The sequence below is a fragment of the Emys orbicularis genome, chromosome 13, assembly GCF_028017835.1.
Source record: "Emys orbicularis isolate rEmyOrb1 chromosome 13, rEmyOrb1.hap1, whole genome shotgun sequence".
Taxonomy (NCBI): Eukaryota; Metazoa; Chordata; order Testudines; family Emydidae; genus Emys; species Emys orbicularis.
Window position 1 is genome coordinate 4,547,250 of NC_088695.1, and position 19,323 is coordinate 4,566,572.

At 46.5% G+C, this 19,323-nt stretch overlaps 1 protein-coding gene across 1 annotated transcript; it reads right to left on the bottom strand.

Moving 5' to 3' along the window:
* Nucleotides 1–6,647: 6,647 nt before the first annotated feature.
* Nucleotides 6,648–18,822, bottom strand: LOC135887324 (killer cell lectin-like receptor subfamily B member 1B allele B). Its single transcript, XM_065415087.1, has 5 exons — nucleotides 18,696–18,822; nucleotides 13,560–13,694; nucleotides 7,667–7,821; nucleotides 7,172–7,284; nucleotides 6,648–6,771 (listed from the first exon to the last, which is right to left on the bottom strand). The coding sequence occupies exons 1-5, from the start codon at nucleotides 18,820–18,822 to the stop codon at nucleotides 6,648–6,650; spliced, it is 654 nt and encodes a 217-aa protein (XP_065271159.1).
* Between the last annotated feature and the right edge of the window lie 501 nt (nucleotides 18,823–19,323).

Consider the following 19,323-nt stretch of genomic DNA (forward strand, 5'->3'; position numbering starts at 1 on the left):
TGAGTGATGTTGAGAAAGTGGATAAGGAAAAGTTATTTACTTATTCCCATAATACAAGAACTAGGGGTCACCAAAAGAAATTAATAGGCAGCAGGTTTAAAACAAATAAAAGGAAGTTCTTCTTCACGCAGCGCACAGTCAACTTGTGGAACTCCTTACCTGAGGAGGTTGTGAAGGCTAGGACTATAACAATGTTTAAAAGGGGACTGGATAAATTCATGGTGGCTAAGTCCATAAATGGCTATTAGCCAGGATGGGTAAGAATGGTGTCCCTAGCCTCTGTTCGTCAGAGGATGGAGATGGATGGCAGGAGAGAGATCACTTGATCATTGCCTGTTAGGTTCACTCCCTCTGGGGCACCTGGCATTGGCCACTGTCGGTAGACAGATACTGGGCTAGATGGACCTTTGGTCTGACCCAGTACGGCCTTTCTTATGTTCTTATGTTCTTACTGCCTGAGCTAAAAGAACCTTCTCTGCCAGTTCAGAGGTGATGGACTCAAACTTCTGTGGTGCAGCCACTAGTGGGTTCAGCATGCTGCCGTGTAAGGGTGGGTCACTTCTGCACATTTAAAAGTGAATAAACGATGGGGCCATAGTTTGTTTCAGCACATGGTCTGCATCTATGATTCTTCGGTTTTTGTTTTCTGTTCACGCAATATCATCTTAAAGTTATGAGGTGTCCCAGCTAATTAACACTTCAACTATTGTCCTTCTGTTTGTGTCAGTGTATGTATCTAAGCTTCCTGTGTGGTTTCTCAGTGCAGACACCTGAGGAGGTGTCATCATTTCTGCTGTGGGCCTATGCCCTAACTTGGACCATCTCAGTACAGGTGCGGCTAGCACTGCTCTTATCGTCTAATCATTTGCTAGGAGACAAAACCCGAAACAGAAGGTGCAGGCTGAAGATGATCACACAGTACTAAACCTCCAGCTGCAGAGGAGAAACACCAGGCGCCCACCTCAGGTGGGATCCAAGATAGAATAATTATTGCACTTTGCACTTAACATTTTTCAAAGGACTTAGTACCAATTAGGGGTGGGATTTTCATAAGTGCATCAGTGTCCCATAATAAGGCCTGTTCTACACAGTTTTTGTATCAGACTCATCAAGCCCTCGGATCGCTACCCCTTCCTGCTTCTCCATGTGGGCACCAATGATACTGCCAAGAATGACCTTGAGCGGATCACTGCAGACTACGTGGCTCTGGGAAGAAGGATAAAGGAGTTTGAGGCGCAAGTGGTGTTCTCGTCCATCCTCCCTGTGCAAGGAAAAGGCCTGGGTAGAGACCGTCGAATCGTGGAAGTCAATGAATGGCTACGCAGGTGGTGTCGGAGAGAAGGCTTTGGATTCTTCGACCATGGGATGGTGTTCCAAGAAGGAGGAGTGCTGGGCAGAGACGGGCTCCACCTAACGAAGAGAGGGAAGAGCATCTTCGCCAGCAGGCTGGCTAACCTAGTGAGGAGGGCTTTAAACTAGGTTCACCGGGGGAAGGAGACCAAAGCCCTGAGGTAAGTGGGGAAATGGGATCCTGGGAGGAAGCACAAGCAGGAGAGCGCAAGAGGGGAGGACTCCTGTCTCATGCTGAGAAAGAGGGACGATCGATGAGTTATCTTAAGTGCCTATACACAAATGCAAGAAGCCTGGGAAACAAGCAGGGAGAACTGGAAGTCCTGGCACAATCAGGGAACTATGATGCGATTGGAATAACAGAGACTTGGTGGGATAACTCACATGACTGGAGTACTGTCATGGATGGATATAAACTGTTCAGGAAGGACAGGCAGGGCAGAAAAGGTGGGGGAGTTGCGTTGTATGTAAGAGAGGAGTATGACTGCTCAGAGCTCCAATATGAAACTGCAGAAAAACCTGAGAGTCTCTGGATAAAGTTGAGAAGTGTGAGCAACAAGGGTGATGTCGTGGTTGGAGTCTGCTATAGACCACCAGACCAGGGGGATGAGGTGGATGAGGCTTTCTTCTGGCAACTAGCAGAAGTTGCTAGATCGCAGGCCCTGGTTCTCATGGGAGACTTTAATCACCCTGATATCTGCTGGGAGAGCAATACAGCGGTGCACAGACAATCCAGGAAGTTTTTGGAAAGTGTAGGGGACAATTTCCTGGTGCAAGTGCTGGAGGAACCAACTAGGGGCAGAGCTTTTCTTGACCTGCTGCTCACAAACAGGGAAGAATTAGTAGGGGAAGCAAAAGTGGATGGGAACCTGGGAGGCAGTGACCATGAGATGGTCGAGTTCAGGATCCTGACACAAGGAAGAAAGGAGAGCAGCAGAATACGGACCCTGGACTTCAGAAAAGCAGACTTTGACTCCCTCAGGGAACAGATGGGCAGGATCCCCTGGGAGAATAACATGAAGGGCAAAGGGGTCCAGGAGAGCTGGCTGTATTTTAAAGAATCCTTATTGCGGTTGCAGGAAAAAAACATCCCGATGTGTAGAAAGAATAGTAAATATGGCAGGCGACCAGCTTGGCTAAACAGTGAAATCCTTGCTGAACTTAAACGCAAAAAAGAAGCTTACAAGAAGTGGAAGATTGGACAAATGACCAGGGAGGAGTATAAAACTATTGCTCAGGCATGCAGGAATGAAATCAGGAAGGCCAAATCACACTTGGAGTTGCAGCTAGCAAGAGATGTTAAGAGTAACAAGAAAGGTTTCTTCAGGTATGTTAGCAACAAGAAGAAAGTCAAGGAAAGTGTGGGCCCCTTACTGAATGTGGGAGGCAACCTAGTGACCGAGGATGTGGAAAAAGCTAATGTACTCAATGATTTTTTTGCCTCTGTCTTCACAAACAAGGTCAGCTCCCAGACTGCTGCACTGGGCAGCACAATATGGGGAGAAGGTGACCAGCCCTATGTGGAGAAAGAAGTGGTTCGGGACTATTTAGAAAAACTGGATGTGCACAAGTCCATGGGGCCGGATGCGCTGCATCCGAGGGTGCTAAAGGAGTTGGCGGATGAGATTGCAGAGCCATTAGCCATTATTTTTGAAAACTCATGGCGAACGGGGGAGGTCCCGGATGACTGGAAAAAGGCTAATGTAGTGCCCATCTTTAAAAAAGGGAAGAAGGAGGATCCGGGGAACTACAGGCCAGTCAGCCTCACCTCAGTCCCTGGAAAAATCATGGAACAGGTCCTCAAGGAATCAATTATGAAACACTTAGAGGAGAGGAAAGTGATCAGGAACAGTCAGCATGGATTCACCAAAGGGAAGTCGTGCCTGACTAACCTAATTGCCTTCTATGATGAGATAACTGGCTCTGTGGATGAGGGGAAAGCAGTGGATGTGTTATTCCTTGACTTTAGCAAAGCTTTTGATACAGTCTCCCACAGTATTCTTGCCGCCAAGTTAAAGAAATATGGGCTGGATGAATGGACTGTAAGGTGGATAGAAAGCTGGCTAGATCGTCGGGCTCAACGGGTAGTGATCAATGGCTCCATGTCTAGTTGGCAGCCGGTTTCAAGCGGAGTGCCCCAAGGGTCGGTCCTGGGGCCGGTTTTGTTTAATATCTTTATTAATGATCTGGAGGATGGTGTGGACTGCACTCTCAGCAAGTTTGCAGATGACACTAAACTAGGAGGCGTGGTAGATACACTAGAGGGTAGGGATCGGATACAGAGGGACCTAGACAAATTAGAGGATTGGGCCAAAAAAAACCTGATGAGGTTCAACAAGGATAAGTGCAGAGTCCTGCACTTAGGACGGAAGAATCCCATGCACTGCTACAGACTAGGGACCGAATGGCTAGGTAGCAGTTCTGCAGAAAAGGACCTAGGGGTCACAGTGGACGAGAAGCTGGATATGAGTCAACAGTGTGCTCTTGTTGCCAAGAAGGCTAACGGCATTTTGGGCTGTATAAGTAGGGGCATTGCCAGCAGATCGAGGAACGTGATCGTTCCCCTTTATTCGACATTGGTGAGGCCTCATCTGGAATACTGTGTCCAATTTTGGGCCCCACACTACAAGAAGGATGTGGAAAAATTGGAAAGAGTCCAGCGGAGGGCAACAAAAATGATTAGGGGTCTGGAGCACATGACTTATGAGGAGAGGCTGAGGGAACTGGGATTGTTTAGTCTCCAGAAGAGAAGAATGAGGGGGGATTTGATAGCAGCCTTCAACTACCTGAAGGGAGGTTCCAAAGAGGATGGAGCTCGGCTGTTCTCAGTGGTGGCAGATGACAGAACAAGGAGCAATGGTCTCAAGTTGCAGTGGGGGAGGTCCAGGTTGGATATTAGGAAACACTATTTCACTAGGAGGGTGGTGAAGCACTGGAATGCGTTACCTAGGGAGGTGGTGGAGTCTCCTTCCTTGGAGGTTTTTAAGGCCCGGCTTGACAAAGCCCTGGCTGGGATGATTTAGTTGGGAATTGGTCCTGCTTTGAGCAGGGGGTTGGACTAGATGACCTCTTGAGGTCCCTTCCAACCCTGATATTCTATGATTCTATGATTCTATGATCAGTATAACTATTTCAGTTTGGGGTATATTTTTTAACCAATATAGTTATACCAGTATAACCCTAGTGTGGATGCCGTATTACCAGAAAAAAGGTGCCTCACAATGGCATAGCTTATTGCCCTTCATGTACAAGAATAACCTATATGTGCATTGTGACCTGGGGTGCCTGGGGCAGCCCTCACTGGCAGTGCCAAGGTCAGGGCAGGCTGAAAAAGGGAGAGCAGATCCTCCCAAGACTGGTAGATAACACTGAAGTTAAACTCCTCAACCAGTCACAAACTGTGCTTCTGATCCCCCACACTGGTTATCAAGAAGCAAAAGAGAAATCACACAGCCCCCTTTATTGCATTCCAGTTCTCTGGCTCCCGCCTGGGGCTGGTGTGTAATTGTCCAGGTCAGTGAGTGGGGGCTCGAGCCGCTTGTTGAAAGGGAACCCCTAGACACTGAATCCGGCCCTTGTGGCTGCTAACTCTGATGGCAGAAGTGTTACACATATAATGTTGCAACACACATTTCACGGTGATATTAGTGACCAGCAAATTATTAGTTTTCAAACGATGCCTTACAAGGTTTATTTGGTATAAAGATTATGAAAATAGAAGGTAGGGTGTGAATACAGGGGGACATGCTGTCACAGGGTGGCCCCTCTCTGGAGTTGTTTAGTGACTCACCTCACTCAACCCCCACTGTTTGTAGCTCCTGAGGAACTGTGGTCGCCCTCCCCATGGAGCAGAACACAAGCTTACAGAAGCCATTCAGACATTTAACACACTGGTCCCCAAAAACACTGCAGGGGGTTGCAATTTCCCAGATTCTCAGACCCTCTCACTGCTGGGGATCGTCTCCTCAGCACCAACCTGAAACTTTCCCCCTTGCTCAATTCATCCCATTGGCTCCAGTTGCTCCCTGGTGCCTTTAATGATTTCTTGCCCTTCCGGGGTTTGCACCCTTCAGACTGGGTCACGGCTCCTTGCTGTATCCACAAACTGCAACACATTCCTTTCTGCAGACAGCCTCTCTGCAACCCCTCGGGTGCCATAGGTTGGCTTGGGCCTTGGGCCCTCCGTGTTGGTTTCCACGTGGTGTTGGCCCTTCCAAGCCCTGTCCACCTCCGCTAGCTATAGCCAGCAATGCAGCTGTGCTGCCCTGTGAGATATAGACTGTGGGGGTCTTCATGCAAACCCAGCCTTGAATTTGTGCCTGGGAGACTCCTTGTGAAAATGTGGCCCTAGAGACGGCTTGACACGCATTTATTTTTTTTCAGGAGGCGCCTCTGTTTCCCCTCCCTGCCTCAACTTTTGTGCTGCCCCTGGTCACTGACTGCTGATTTTCACATCCGCAGGCTGCACTTCAGGGATAGATTTCTTTAAGGCACTTTTTAAATGTAAAATATTTTCTTATGTGTCTTTTATAAAGAAACTGCAGTGCAAAAATGTGCAGTCCTGGAAAGTCCAGGCTCAGGCTGCTAATTAACAAACGCTAATTATTCCAGATTTCAGAGGGTAGATTGTTGCTGCTTGACTTATGTGCCTTCTCTGCAGCTCTTTAGGTTCTTGAAGGTGTCTGATCTCCACTGTGTAACCTTGCTCTGAAATATATTTGTCGTACTCAGACATGATTCTTAGGTATGTTGATCTCTTTCCTGGGAATGGATTCTGTTGCTGACAGAAAACAGTCTTAAAATAGCACGACCACGTCTAGATGTATATGGTTAATCTATTCGCACTGTTCCAGAGCAGGGATTCAAACCTGGTGCATTAACCATTTGGCTATTGTGTGGGGTTAGCTGCTGTCTCCTCCTCCAGTCCTCCCGTGAGCCTACCCTGAATTTTATTTATTTGTTTTTGTTTTGGCTGAAACTATTCAGTGAATTCAACACCAGTTTGTGAATAGTCTTGTTCAGCCCAAAACTGCATTTTTTGGCAAATAAACTATATATTGGAAAATTTTCCCCTAGCTCTACCTGTGATGTCTTTTCACTGGTTCTCCCTTCACTATAATCGTCCAGCCTAGACAGGACCTGAATTTCAAATGCAAGAAAAGCAGGGAGGGGAAAAGGGCATAAGTCCATTTTTTCCCTTTGAAGCTCACCTACATTATTCATCATTCACGTGACAGACTGACACTACAGAGGATTTGTCCTTCACACACACAAGGGCAGAGCACTAATGTCACTGTCTAGATCAGGAGAGCGTCTTTTTCACAAATCCATTTCGATACAGCACCGCAGGCTTCAAAATGAATCTGATCTGCTTTTATCACCCCACAGCTGTTCCCTTCTGCAGGAGCCACTACCTTGAACCTGGGAAACAAAAGAAGTAAAATCACTGTTTAGTTTTTGAACAAGATTTATAGCAGCTTCTCCTCATTCTGACACCTCTCACAAATTTCTTCCTTAACACCTGAATTGTTCCTACAGAGCCCTGGTTGATAAGACTTCCTAGCCCATGATCCTGTAGCTGGCTGGTGTTTTCCACAACTTGTTCACATTACAAAACCCAACCCTCAGGATTAGCCGCACTGTCGATGTCAATCAGTTATTGAGGGTTAGGACTGATCTCCTCTCTGTGCAGAGTGTCGTGCCTAGCACTGAACATCCCTTGCGCCCATATGGAGCCTCTGCTCACAGCAACCTGGAAAGCCAACAACCCCCTGCTCCCTGCTGGGCAGCTTACATGGACTCCAAGGAGAACAACACTCACAGTGTTTGATTGAACAGGGAGCCGTCCATCCAAATCCTTTTCCTTGCAGGGAATGTAAGGGTGAGTCCAAGCCAGAGCTGGTTTGTATCTTTGGAAGTAGTTTGTATGAAGGCCTGTAAATGACATGGAACAATAAACTGACAGGGAGAAAGGAGGTTATAGTGGTTCAGGTGCTAGCCAGAGACTCAGGACCGCTGGATTTTATTCCCCTTTCCAGCACAGACTCCTGTGTGACCTTGGCTCAGTCACTTAGCCTCTGTCCCTGCTGGGACAGAGTTAAGGTTGTGGTACGTTCTTTGTGGTCTATGTTGTGCTACTAGTGAAGTGTCCACTGCCAGGTTGTAGAGCATAGGTTATGCATTTAATGTTTCAAATCCTTTGCTTTTTAGCTTGTGTAGGTACCTTGTGTATAGAATAACCTTAACTGACACACAACAGCGGTTTTGTGTATTAATTATTACTAATGATGCTCATCTCCCCAGAAGTTTTATTTACCATCTCATCCTGATCCCGAATCATTAACAGTCGAGCCCTCCTCTTTGAACAGTCGTCGCGGCTCTTGTTCCAGGGAGCTTTTTCTTTAGACACCCAGTAGCACTTGTCTGTGTGCAGTAGCCAGTTTGGGGGGCAGAGCTTACACCCTGATCCCTCTGGAGGGGAAAATTTAAACAGTTAATGGAGCTGAATTTTTGATGAGTGCTGAACTTCATCCCAGTCAATCACAGAGCCTTTATGCAGCTAGAACTAATACCCTTATTTTTGTTTGAGGACAGGTCCAATATTCAGTCAGCAGGAGGCGCTGCAGCCAGGAGTGAGGGGTATGGGTGAGGCTGTGCGCACTCCAGTCCTGGAATTGTAGTGGCTAATGCAGGCCAGGCTCAGTTGGGATTTTCCTTCACTTTCTCTCCTTAGCTATTGGGCAGTGTTGCTGTGCACTGTTTGACAGCCACTTAGAGTTTTGCCTTAGAGACGGTTGATCTCCAGTTGGTGGCTGTTGTGACCAAACGGGAATTTTCTGTAATACTTTTTGTACCTCTGTTTCTCTTAGTACTTGGCATTGCTGCCTAGTGGTTGCAGAAGGGTGAAATCTGCTCTTGGGACAGAGCAGGAGATGTGGTGTTGGTGTTGGGTGACATGAATGGGTCATTAAAGGACTGGCTGAAACCAACACATATCAATGGAGGATTCAGAAAAACAATGGGAGCCCCAAGGACTGAACACCTAACACCGGGTAGGCAGAACATCTGAACTCAGCATGGCTCTGGGGAGGACAATGGACCAAGAGGTGTCTGGTAGCTAGGTTAAGAGCTGGCCGTGGGGTAGAGAGAAGCTCTCACTTGGGACTGACAAAAAGACATGGGGAGAGAACCAACAAATTGATTCCACAGCAGCTTGGCTGTGTGGAGCGCTGGCTTGGCCACCATAAAAACATAAGGACATCAGGGATGGCCACCATAAGAACATCAGGGATGGTTTAGACAGTATTTGGTCCTGCCATGAGGGCAGGGGACTGGATTCGATGACCTCTCGAGGTCCCTTCCAGTCCTAGAATCTATGAATCTATTAATAAGAACGGCCATACTGGGGCAGACCAAAGGTCCATCAAGCCCAGTATCCTGTCCTCTGACAGTGGCCAATAGCAGGTGCCCCAAGTGATCCATGCCCTGTCACCCAATCCCAGCTTCTGGCAAACAGAGGCTAGGGACACCATTCCTGCCGATCCTAGCTAATAGCCATTGATGGACCTATCTTCCATGAATCTAGCTAGCTCCCTTTTGAACCCCATTATAGTATTGGCCTTCACAACACCCTCTGGCAAGGTTTGACAGTGCGTTGTGTGAAAAAATACTTTCTTGTGTTTGTTTTAAACCAGCTACCTATTAATTTCATTTGGTGGCCCCTTGTTCTTGTATTATGAGAAGGAGTAAATAACACTGTCTTATTTACTTTCTCTATACCACTCATGATTTTATAGACCTCTATCATATCCCCCCTTAGTCACCACTTTTCCAAGCTGAAAAGTTCCAATCTTGTTAATCTTTCCTCACACGGAAGCCGTTCTATACCCCTTTTCTGAACCTTTTCCAATTCCAATATATCTTTTTTGAGATGGGGCAACGACATCTGCATGCAGTATTCAAGGTGTGGGCGTACCATGGATTTATATAGAGGCAATATGATATTTTCGGTCTTATTCTCTATCCCTTTCTTGATGATTCCCAACCTTCTGTTTGCTTTTTTGACTGCCGCTGCACATTGAGTGGATGATTTCAGAGAACTATCCACAATGACACCAAGATCTCTTTCTTGAGTGGTAACAGCTAATTTAGACCCCATCATTGTATATATATATAGTTAGGATTATGCTTTCCAATGTGCATTACTTTGCATTTATCAACAATAAATGTCATCTGCCATTTTGTTGCCCAGTCACCTAGGTTTGAGAGATCCTTTTGTAGCTCTTTGCAGTCTGCCTGGGACTTAACTGTCTTGAGTAGTTTTGTATCATCTGCAAATTTTGCCACCTCACTGTTTACCCCTTTGTCCAGATCGTTTATGAATATGTTAAATAGGACTGGGCCCAGTACAGATCCCTGGGGGACACCACTATTTACGTCTCTCCATTCTGAAAACTGTCCATTTATTCCTACCCTTTGTTTCCTATCTTTTAACCAGTTACCAATCCGTGAGAGAACCTTCCCTCTTATCCCATGACTGCTTAGTTTGCTTAAGAGCCTTTGGTGAGGGACCTTGTCAAAGGCTTTCTGAAAAATCTAAATACACTATATCCACTGGATCTCCTTTGTCCGCATGCTTGTTGACCCCCTCTGTCATGAACATACAGCTAAGGGAAGCATAAAATCCCTCCTTTACCTGTAAAGGGTTAAGAAGCTCAAATAACCTGGTTGGCACCTGACCAAAAGGACCAATTAGGGGAGAAGATACTTTCAAATCTGTGGGGGGAGGTTTTTTGTTTGTGCTTCTTTGTTGTTCTCTCTGGGACAGAGAGGGACGAGGGCAGGAAAAACACATCTCCTAAAGCCATATCTGAAATAAGCATCTAAGATTACAAATTGTAAGTAATAGCAAGGAAATGCATTAGGTTATCTTTTGTCTTAGCTTGTGAATTTTCCCTATGCTAAGAGGGAGGGTTATTCCTGTTTTTTATAACTTTAAAGTTTTGTCTAGAGGGGAAACTTCTGTGTTTTGACTCTTACTACCCTGTAAAATTTATCTTCCATCCTGATTTTATAGAGGTGCTTCTTTTCTTTTTTCTTTATAATAAAGTTCTGTTTTTAAGAACCAGATTGGTTTTTAGTATCCTAAAAACCCAAGGGTCTGGTCTGTGCTCACCTTGTTTATCTATTTGGTTGGTATATTATTCTCCAGCCTCTCCAGGGAAGAGGTTGAAGGGGTTTGGGGGGATATTTTGGGGAAACAGGAACTCCAAGTGGTCCTTTTCCTGAATCTTTGTCTAACTCACTTGGTGGTGGTAGCGTACTGTCCAAGGACAAAGGAGAATTTGTGCCTTGGGGAAGTTTTTAACCTAAGCTGGTAGAAATAAGCTTAGGGGGTCTTTCATGCGGGTCCCACATCTGTACCCCAGAGTTCAGAGTTGGGAGGGAACCCTGACACTCAAAGAATTCTAGTAGATTGGTGAGGCATGATTTCCCTTTGCAAAAACCATGTTGACTATTTCTCAACAAACTATGTTAATTTATGTGTCTGACAATTTTGTTCTTTATGATAGTTTCAACAAATTTGCCCGGTGCTGAAGTGAGGCTTACTGGCCTGTAGTTGCCAGGGTCACCTCTGGAGTCCTTTTAAAAAACTGGCGTCACCTTAGCTATCCTCCAGTCATTTGGTACAAAAGCTGATTTAAATGATAGGTTACAGATGACAGTTAGTAGTTCTGCAATTTCACATTTGAGTTCCTTCAGAACTCTTGGGTGAATACCATCAGGTCCTGGAGACTTATTACTCTTTAGCTTATCAATTTGTTCCAAAATCTCCTCTAATGACACCTCAATTTGGGACAGTTCCTCAGATCTGTCACCCAAAAAGAATGGCTCAGGTTTGGGAATCTCCCTCACATCCTCAACAGTGAAGACCGATGCAAAGAATTCATTTAGTTTCTCTGCAATGGCCTTATCGTCTTTGAGTGCTCCTTTAGCATCTCGATCGTCCAGTGGCCCCAATGGTTGTTTAGCAGGCTTCCTGCTTCTGATGTATTTAAACAAATTTTTGCTATTACTCTTGGAGTCTTTGGCTAGCTGTTCTTCAAATTCTTTTTTGGTCTTTCTAATTATATTTTTATACTTCATTTGCCAGCGTTTATGCTCTTTTCCATTTTCCTCACTAGGATTTATCTTCCACTTTTTAAAGGAGGCCTTTTTGCCTCACTGCTTCTTTTACTTTGTTCTTTAATCACAGTGGCTCTTTTTTGGTTCTCTTACTATGTTTTTTAAACTGGGGTATACATTTCAGTTGAGCCTCTATTATGGTGTCTTTAAAAAGTTTTCACGCAGCTTGCAGAGATTTTACTTTTGGTGCTGTACCTTTTAATTTCTGTTTCACTAACCTCCTCATTTTTGTGTAGTTCCCCTTTCTGAAATTAAATGCTACATGGACTGTGGCATAACCTTTGCTTCTCTGTGCTAACCTAAGGACTTCCCAGTGCTGCATTCCTGTTGACTGGTAAACCCTACTCTGGTTTAAAAAGGCTGCCTGGTGTCACTGCAGATACTTGCTGAGGTGCATTAGTCCCTGAAGAACGTACAAGTCCCTGACCTCGAGTCTATCTCAGTTGGACTCACTGGGCACCAGGACTGCTGGAGTCTAGAGACTTAATTGTGGAGGTGTGGAGACCACGTAGCCTACCCTTAAGGAAGAGTGGGGCCCTTTGCAGGTCTGGCATGCCAAAGGGGTCCCTCCAAGAGCCTATTGAAAAGCTGGGGCATAGCACAGATCCTGTGGCTCCATGACTGATGTAGATAACACTGAAAGAACTTTAGCTTGCAAAGGCAAGCACTCAAAAGTTAGGAAATGCCAGATTTCTAGTTGCCCATGCAGCCTTAATTCTGCCCCCTTGTGGGTCCATCTTGTGCACTGAATGAGGCAAGGCCCTGTTGAGAAAACAATAGTATATGATCATGTAATTAAAGATTGTCTATTAATACATAGGCACAAAGAGGCAGAATTATCCATGCACCATAAATCTGTCATTTCCTGACTTCCAAGTGCTTGATTTTGCCTCCTAAACATTATTTGAATGGAATTTCCTAGTTTAAAAATAAAAGAATTATAATTCTATGATGTGCAACTGGAGCAACATGCCCAGCATGAATCATCACAAGGGTCTGAACCCTGAACTGTCAGCACAGACTCGATCCCTTCAGCCACAGGCACACTGCGTTAGCTGGTGGTAGGAAAAGGCTGTGATGTGGGGGAAGGGGCTGTTGGGTTCAGAGGCTGTCAGAAGACGCCCATCTCAGCTCTCGCCCTGTCTCTGGGGGAAGCTTATGGGGCAAAAGCTACATGGTCAGGTGCTGGGCTGTGGGGAGCCTGGCCCAGCTCTCACCATCCCAGCTACAGCTGCTGTGCCCGCTCCCGCTGCAGTGCATGTCCAGACACAGGGTGAGCCCAGCACTTGAGAAGGCTCCTGCTGTTATTATTTTAGCATGTGACCAAGCTTTCCTGAGGCTCACAAGCGAGAAGGGAACCACCACCATTTCCAAAGTTCACAGGTCAGCAGAGCCGAAGTGAAATTTCTTGAAACAAAGAAAAGGCCCTTCTCCAGCCTGAGGACTCTCCCCGTGCTGAATTTTCAAAGGTCTGCTGCGAACTATAAGCTGCAAGAGCGTCTTTAAAAAGTCAGAAGAAATTTTTCCAGTGGAAAGTGTAAGTGATGCCTGTATTTTGGTTCTCTACCAGCTTCACACTATAAGTAGTTTGTAAAGCCCTTTGGGATGAAAGGATCTACACAAGTAGGATCCTTAGGGTATGTCTACACCCAGCCGCTAGTTCGGCGGCTGGCAATCGAAGTACTGGGTTCGACTTATCGCGTCTTGTCTGGACGCGATAAGTCGAACCAGGAAGTGCTCGCCGTCGACTGTGGTACTCCAGCTAGACGAGAGGAGTACCGCGGAGTCGACGGGGGAGCCTGCCTGCCGCATGTGGACCGAGGTAAGTTCGAACTAAGGTACTTCGAACTTCAGCTACATTATTCACGTAGCTGAAGTTGCGTACCTTAGTTCGATTTGGGGGTTTAGTGTAGACCAAGCCTTAGTGCATTCTGTACTGTACACACTGAGAGTTACCCCAAGGGACCACTAGGTGTCACTGAAATACGGGGAAGCAGCTGAGAGAGCAAAGGAGCAGAGATTACCACTTGAGTTGCTGGATGGAGGTTCACATAGAAACTGTTTGAAGCAGAACGGAAAATCCTTCAGCTCAGTGCTGCAGTTATAGCCGTAGCTGGTTCTCTCCTTGGCACCGTCATTCCCCAGGCCCTTAAAATTTCCTTTTGACAGGAAGGAAAGAGCATGATTGTGAACCACAGTTAACTATTCCGGGTTCGCAACCTGAGACTGAGAGTGTGTGTGTGCAAAACAAACACGTGCACATGTTATGACAAATTTAGAGTAGGGAAAGAGAAAGAACAAGACAGAAAATCTCATTCGTTGCACATTGTAAGATGCCTTCCCTTTTCCCTGCACGCTTAACAGTGGAGTTGCCATAGCCGGATCACAGAGGTTCATGTATCAAGCTCTTAGCTACACATTGTTCATGCAATATTTTGCTCTGCTTTGGAATAATGAAGCATCCATGATTTCATTTACAAATGTGTTAGAATCGATAACCTTGACTCAGTGCAGGGGGCTGGACTGGACGACCCCATGAGGTCCCTGCCAGCCCTACATTTCCAGGATTCTAGGAACAAGAAAGAGTCTCCGTGGAAACGTGGGGGAAGAGGAAATCTTGGGGTGCAACGTTACACACAAGTGAATAACTAGCCTTGAGTTACTCACCCCACACGCCCAGCGCTACCACAGCTCCCAGCAGGACGATGTTCCCAGCCCAGCCGACCCCCAGAGCCATCCGATGCCAGCGGGGACACTGAGGGTGACCTGGAAGAGTCAGTGTTTGGTGAAACATCTGCATATAGTGCAAGAAATAATAATGACCAGCTGCTTTCCAATGGAGCCTGTGCAGCAGCCTCTGGCGGGGGTTATGTTCCCCCTCACATAATAGCAGGATAATTTAAAACCTGTCAGTCAAGGAGCAAGTCACTCTTAGGGCAGCCCTGTGACTAACCAGATGAAATACTGGAATTTGATGAGCATGCGAACACCGACCTCCTGTTAGCAACGTCACCAGTTAACAATGTGGTTATGTCCCACTTACGGTGTATATTCTAACGGTGACCATGTGGCTGCATGGCAAGTCTGTGCTTCAGTCCCCCCAGGCCTTGTCTGGGATATAAAGGGGCAGCACCAGGCGCTAACTAACACACTCTGGAAGTCCAGCATAAACACGTATACACTAAACTGGTCAGATTAAAGCCGAGGCTCCTGCCCTAGCTTTCACTTGATTCATTTATAGAGCATGTGCTACCGTACGCCTTGCCTTGTCTGGACTCGAGTTTTACAAGGTGTTAGTTGGACTGAGCCAGCTGACGTGATCTGACATCACACCGTTAAACCCTGTTCAAGGTCTAAGGATACATCTACACTGAAGCTGGACGGAGTAATTCCAGCCCATGTAGACGTACCCATGCTAGCACTGCTTGAGTTAGCGCACAAAATATAACAGTGGAGCCGCAGTGGTGCAAACGGTGAGAGGGACTAGCTGCCCGGAGCCTGTACCCAGCATCTCAGATGGGATCGTACTCGGGCGGCCAGCCCGACCTGCCCTTTGCACTGCCCCAGCAACGCTGCTATTTTTAACGCACTAGCTCAATTAGAGCTACTGCGGATATGTCGGCCCACGCTGAAATCACACCTTAGATGTACTCTAAGATTCTGCCACCCCCACTAGTTCCAAGTCTGGCCTGGCGGCTTTAAACAAGCTTGGAGCCCACTCCTGTTCTTGCTGAGTGCCCAGAGCTCTCATCACAAGAAATGCAGGATTGGGCCCTTATGCCTCAGCTATCCCAGCCTGCGGTCTCCTGGCCCTAGGGACAGTGGCTTCCACTCCTGGGACCTTTTTAAAGTTTAATTCCAGAAGGTGACAATGAAACACACAGTTATGTCTGATTTTATAGATCGGGGGAGATGCTTCTGTAGGAGAATTGAACCCAGGGGACCTAATTATGGATGGGAGACAAGGGCAAGGCTCTGAAGTCCTGTATATTACAGAACTCACAGGGGAGAGGATAAGCAGCTCAAGTGTATAGTTTGAGCACAGATCTTTCTCCTGAGCTGATACAGTAAATCTGGAAACCAGCGAGGTGCAGGAGATGCTCAGATCAGTGTTTCCGCCGTGCATTACTTTGCATTTGTCAACATCAGAATTTCATCTGCTAGCGAGTTGCTCTTTCACCCAGCATGGTGGTGTCTCTGACATCCCTCACAGTTTTCTCCGATCCTGACAGACCTAACCAATCCCTTGACATCCCCCAGCTTTGCAACCTCCTTTCCAGATCATGAATATATTAAACACCAGGTGTAGTGCAGAACCTCGTGGCAGCTCACTGCTAACCTTTTGTCACGATGAAACTGGCCATTAAATCCTACTACTTGTTTCCTGTCTCTTAGTCAGTTTCTGTTCCAGGCTAGTACTTTACCAGTCACCCCAGGAATACTTAGGGCTTGTCTACACAGGGAAATTGACTAGATGGTTGTTCCCAAATAGCTCTCCAGGTGGACACTCTATTCTGATGAAAAATCTCTTTATCCCAGAATAATTAGTGCACTTTCAAAGAGGAGTTATTATTCTGGAATAAAATCACTTTTAAAATCACTGTCCTGGTCAGTTTACCCATGTAGACAAGTCCTTATTTTCCTTACTGACTTCTTGTGAGAGCCCTCATCAACTGGTCCGGTACTGTGTGTAGTAGTGTATCTGTATTCTGAGCACTTGGGATTTGTAGCCAGGCAGATTATACAGGCACAATGCGACTCCCAAATCTAATCTGTCCTTCCTGTACAGTTCACAGTCAAGTGCTACAGTAACCCATTGATTTGTGGAATTCTATGACCTACTATATCAGGTCTTCTGTTAGTGTCCATTCCAATTCACTTGTTTGTTGCTTTCACACTTCTCGCATTTGTAGATACACACATTTTTGATCATCTGCCTGTTTATTTAACTCCTTTGATGCCCTTTTGCAGAATTCACTTTTGTGATCTTACCCTGTCCAGCCATCCAGCTGAACAGGAGGATGGACAAGGTAATTTATGTCTTATCCTTTACTGGATCCTGCATCTTGGTATTACTAACATGTCTGACATTAGCAGGCTCCTCAGCATCTGTTTGCTTTTCCCCAGTTCCTACCTTAAATAATCACCCCAAATCCTATTTATTGCATGTGCCAAGAGTCTGGTCCCGCTCTAGTTAAGGCAGAGCCCACCCTTTCTGTACAAGCTCTCTCCTCCCCCACATAGTCCCACACTCAGTACGTCATCTCTATCCACCGCCCTCTGCAGTTATCTGCGCCGTCACCAGAGTATCACGATGGCACATCCAGAATTCCACACAAACAAGGCGTTTTCACTCATCCCCTCCCTGCCAGGTAACATGTAAAGGCACAGTCAGCAATGGACACCGCAGGGAGACAGTAAGTCACTTACTCTGGGTCACAGATTGACACGGCCGGTCTGATGTTGTCATCTTCAGACGACGGTTGCATACCATGTAACCCTCTTCATCCTCCATTGGCCAGGCTCATCCTGGGTTTGAATTCTTTTCAGCAGATATTCAGGGGTGGGAAATGAGCCAGCTACCAGCTGACCCTCAGGCTCTGCAGCTCAGGGCTCACCTCCAGCAGCAGCATTGACCCTCCTCAAGAGAAACCACAGGAAGTTCGGGCTCTGCACACAAGTGACACCCAACTCCTCCGCCTCCCCCAACACCTCTGAGCTCATCACTAGACCCTGCAAGCTTCTCTCCTGCAGCTTCTGCCAAACCCCAGCAAAGTTAGCTTTCATTTCAAGGGTAGGGTCTGAAGTCAGTGGTGCTACTCAGAGTAGAAAACCCGGTACGTAGTAGTAAGTGTTTGCTGGACCAAGCCATTAGTTGTAACAAAGGAAATTACAGCAGAGTGCTGGCTCTGCTATGGCAAAGTTTGAGTATTTAATTCTCGAAACATTGACTTTTATTGCACAAACATAAAGAAACCGAAGGACCAGGAAAAGAATGTAGCTACACAGACAATGTGATAGAATTGGGAGGGGATAAACCAAGTCAGCGTGTCCATAAAAGCACAGTAGTCTTGCCCATCAACATGGAAATGGAGGTTGTTCCCAAGTTCACAGCTCAGCAGAGCCTAAGTGAAATGTCTTGAAACAAAGAAAAGGCCCTTCTCCAGCCTGAGGACTCTCCCCGCGCTGAATTTTCAAAGGTCTGCTGCGACTATACGGTGCAAACGCTTCTTTAAAAGGTCAGAAGAAATTTATCCAGTGGAAAGTGTAATTGATGCCTGTATTTAGGTTCCCTACCAGCTTCACGCTATAATTAGTTTGTAAAGCCCTTTGGGACAAAAGCTTATGCCCAAATAAATCTGTTAGTCTTTAAGGTGCCACCGGACTCCTCGTTCTTTTTATACAAGTAGGATCCTTAGTGCATTTTGTACTGTACACACTCAGAGTTACCCCAAGTGACCAGTAGGTGTCACTGAAATATGGGGAAGCAGCTGAGAGCAAAGGAGCAGAGATTACCGCTTGAGTTGCTGGATGGAGGTTCACATAGAAACTGTTTGAAGCAGAATGGAAAATCCTTCAGCTCAGTGCTGCAATTATAGCCGTAGCTGGTTCTCTCATTGGCACTGTCATTCCCCAGGCCCTTAAAATTTCCTTTTGACAGGAAGGAAAGAGCATGATTGTGAACCACAGTTAACTATTCCGGGTTCGCAACCTGAGACTGAGAGTGTGTGTGTGTAAAACAAACACGTGCACATGCTATGACAAATTTAGAGTAGGGAAAGAGAAAGAACAAGACAGAAAATCTCATTTGTTGCACACTTTAAGATGCCTTCCCTTTTCCCTGCATGCTTAACAGTGGAGTTGCCATAGCCGGATCACAGGGGTTCATGTATCAAGCTCTTAGCTACACATTGTTCATGTAATATTTTGCTCTGCTTGGAATAATGAAGCGTCCATGATTTCATTTACAAATGTGTTAGAATCGATAACCCTGACTCAGTGCAGGGGGCTAGACTAGACGACCCCTTGAGGTCCCTGCCAGCCCTACATTTCCAGGATTCTAGGAACAAGAAAGAGAGTCTCCGTGGAAACGTGGGGGAAGAGGAAATCTCGGGGTGCAGCATTACACACAAGTGAGTAACTAGCCTTGAGTTACTCACCCCACACGCCCATCGCTACCACAGCTCCCAACAGGACGATGTTCCCAGCCCAGCCGACCCCCAGAGCCATCCGATGCCAGCGGGGACACTGAGGGTGACCTGGAAGAGTCAGTGTTTGGTGAAACATCTGCACATAGTGCAAGAAATAATCATGACCAGCTGCTTTCCAATGGAGCCTGTGCAGCAGCCTCTGGCGGGGGTTATGTTCCCCCTCTCATAATAGCAGGATAATTTTAAACCTGTCAGTCAAGGAGCAAGTCACTCTTAGGGCAGCCCTGTGACTAACCAGATGAAATACTGGAAGCTGATGAGCATGCGAACACCAACCTCCTGTTAGCAACGTCACCAGTTAACAATGTGGTTATGTCCCACTTATGGTGTATATTCTAATGGTGACCATGTGGCTGCATGACAAGTCTATGCTTCAGTCTCCCCAGGCCTTGTCTACTTAGTCCAAGACCTCACAGGGGCCTGGAGGAGCAAAGGAGGATGTTTCTGGCAGAGCCAGGCAAGGGGCAAACTACCTGGCAGTTAGTCGGGGTGTCACAGGGCTGGAGAGAAGAGGGAAGTTGTTGCAGAACAGACAGACAGACTGACAACGTGACAGCGTTGAACTACCCGTGACTGG

Bases quoted from the DNA above. Each gene is read 5' to 3' on its own strand.
- LOC135887324 (XM_065415087.1), bottom strand. From the start codon at position 18,822: ATGTTTCACCAAACACTGACTCTTCCAGGTCACCCTCAGTGTCCCCGC. The intron at 7,822-13,559 runs GTAATCTCTGCT...TTTCCCCTCCAG, and splicing joins TCCATCCAGCAACTCAAGTG to AGGGATCAGGGTGTAAGCTC. The intron at 7,285-7,666 runs GTAAATAAAACT...TGTCATTTACAG, and splicing joins TTCGGGATCAGGATGAGATG to GCCTTCATACAAACTACTTC.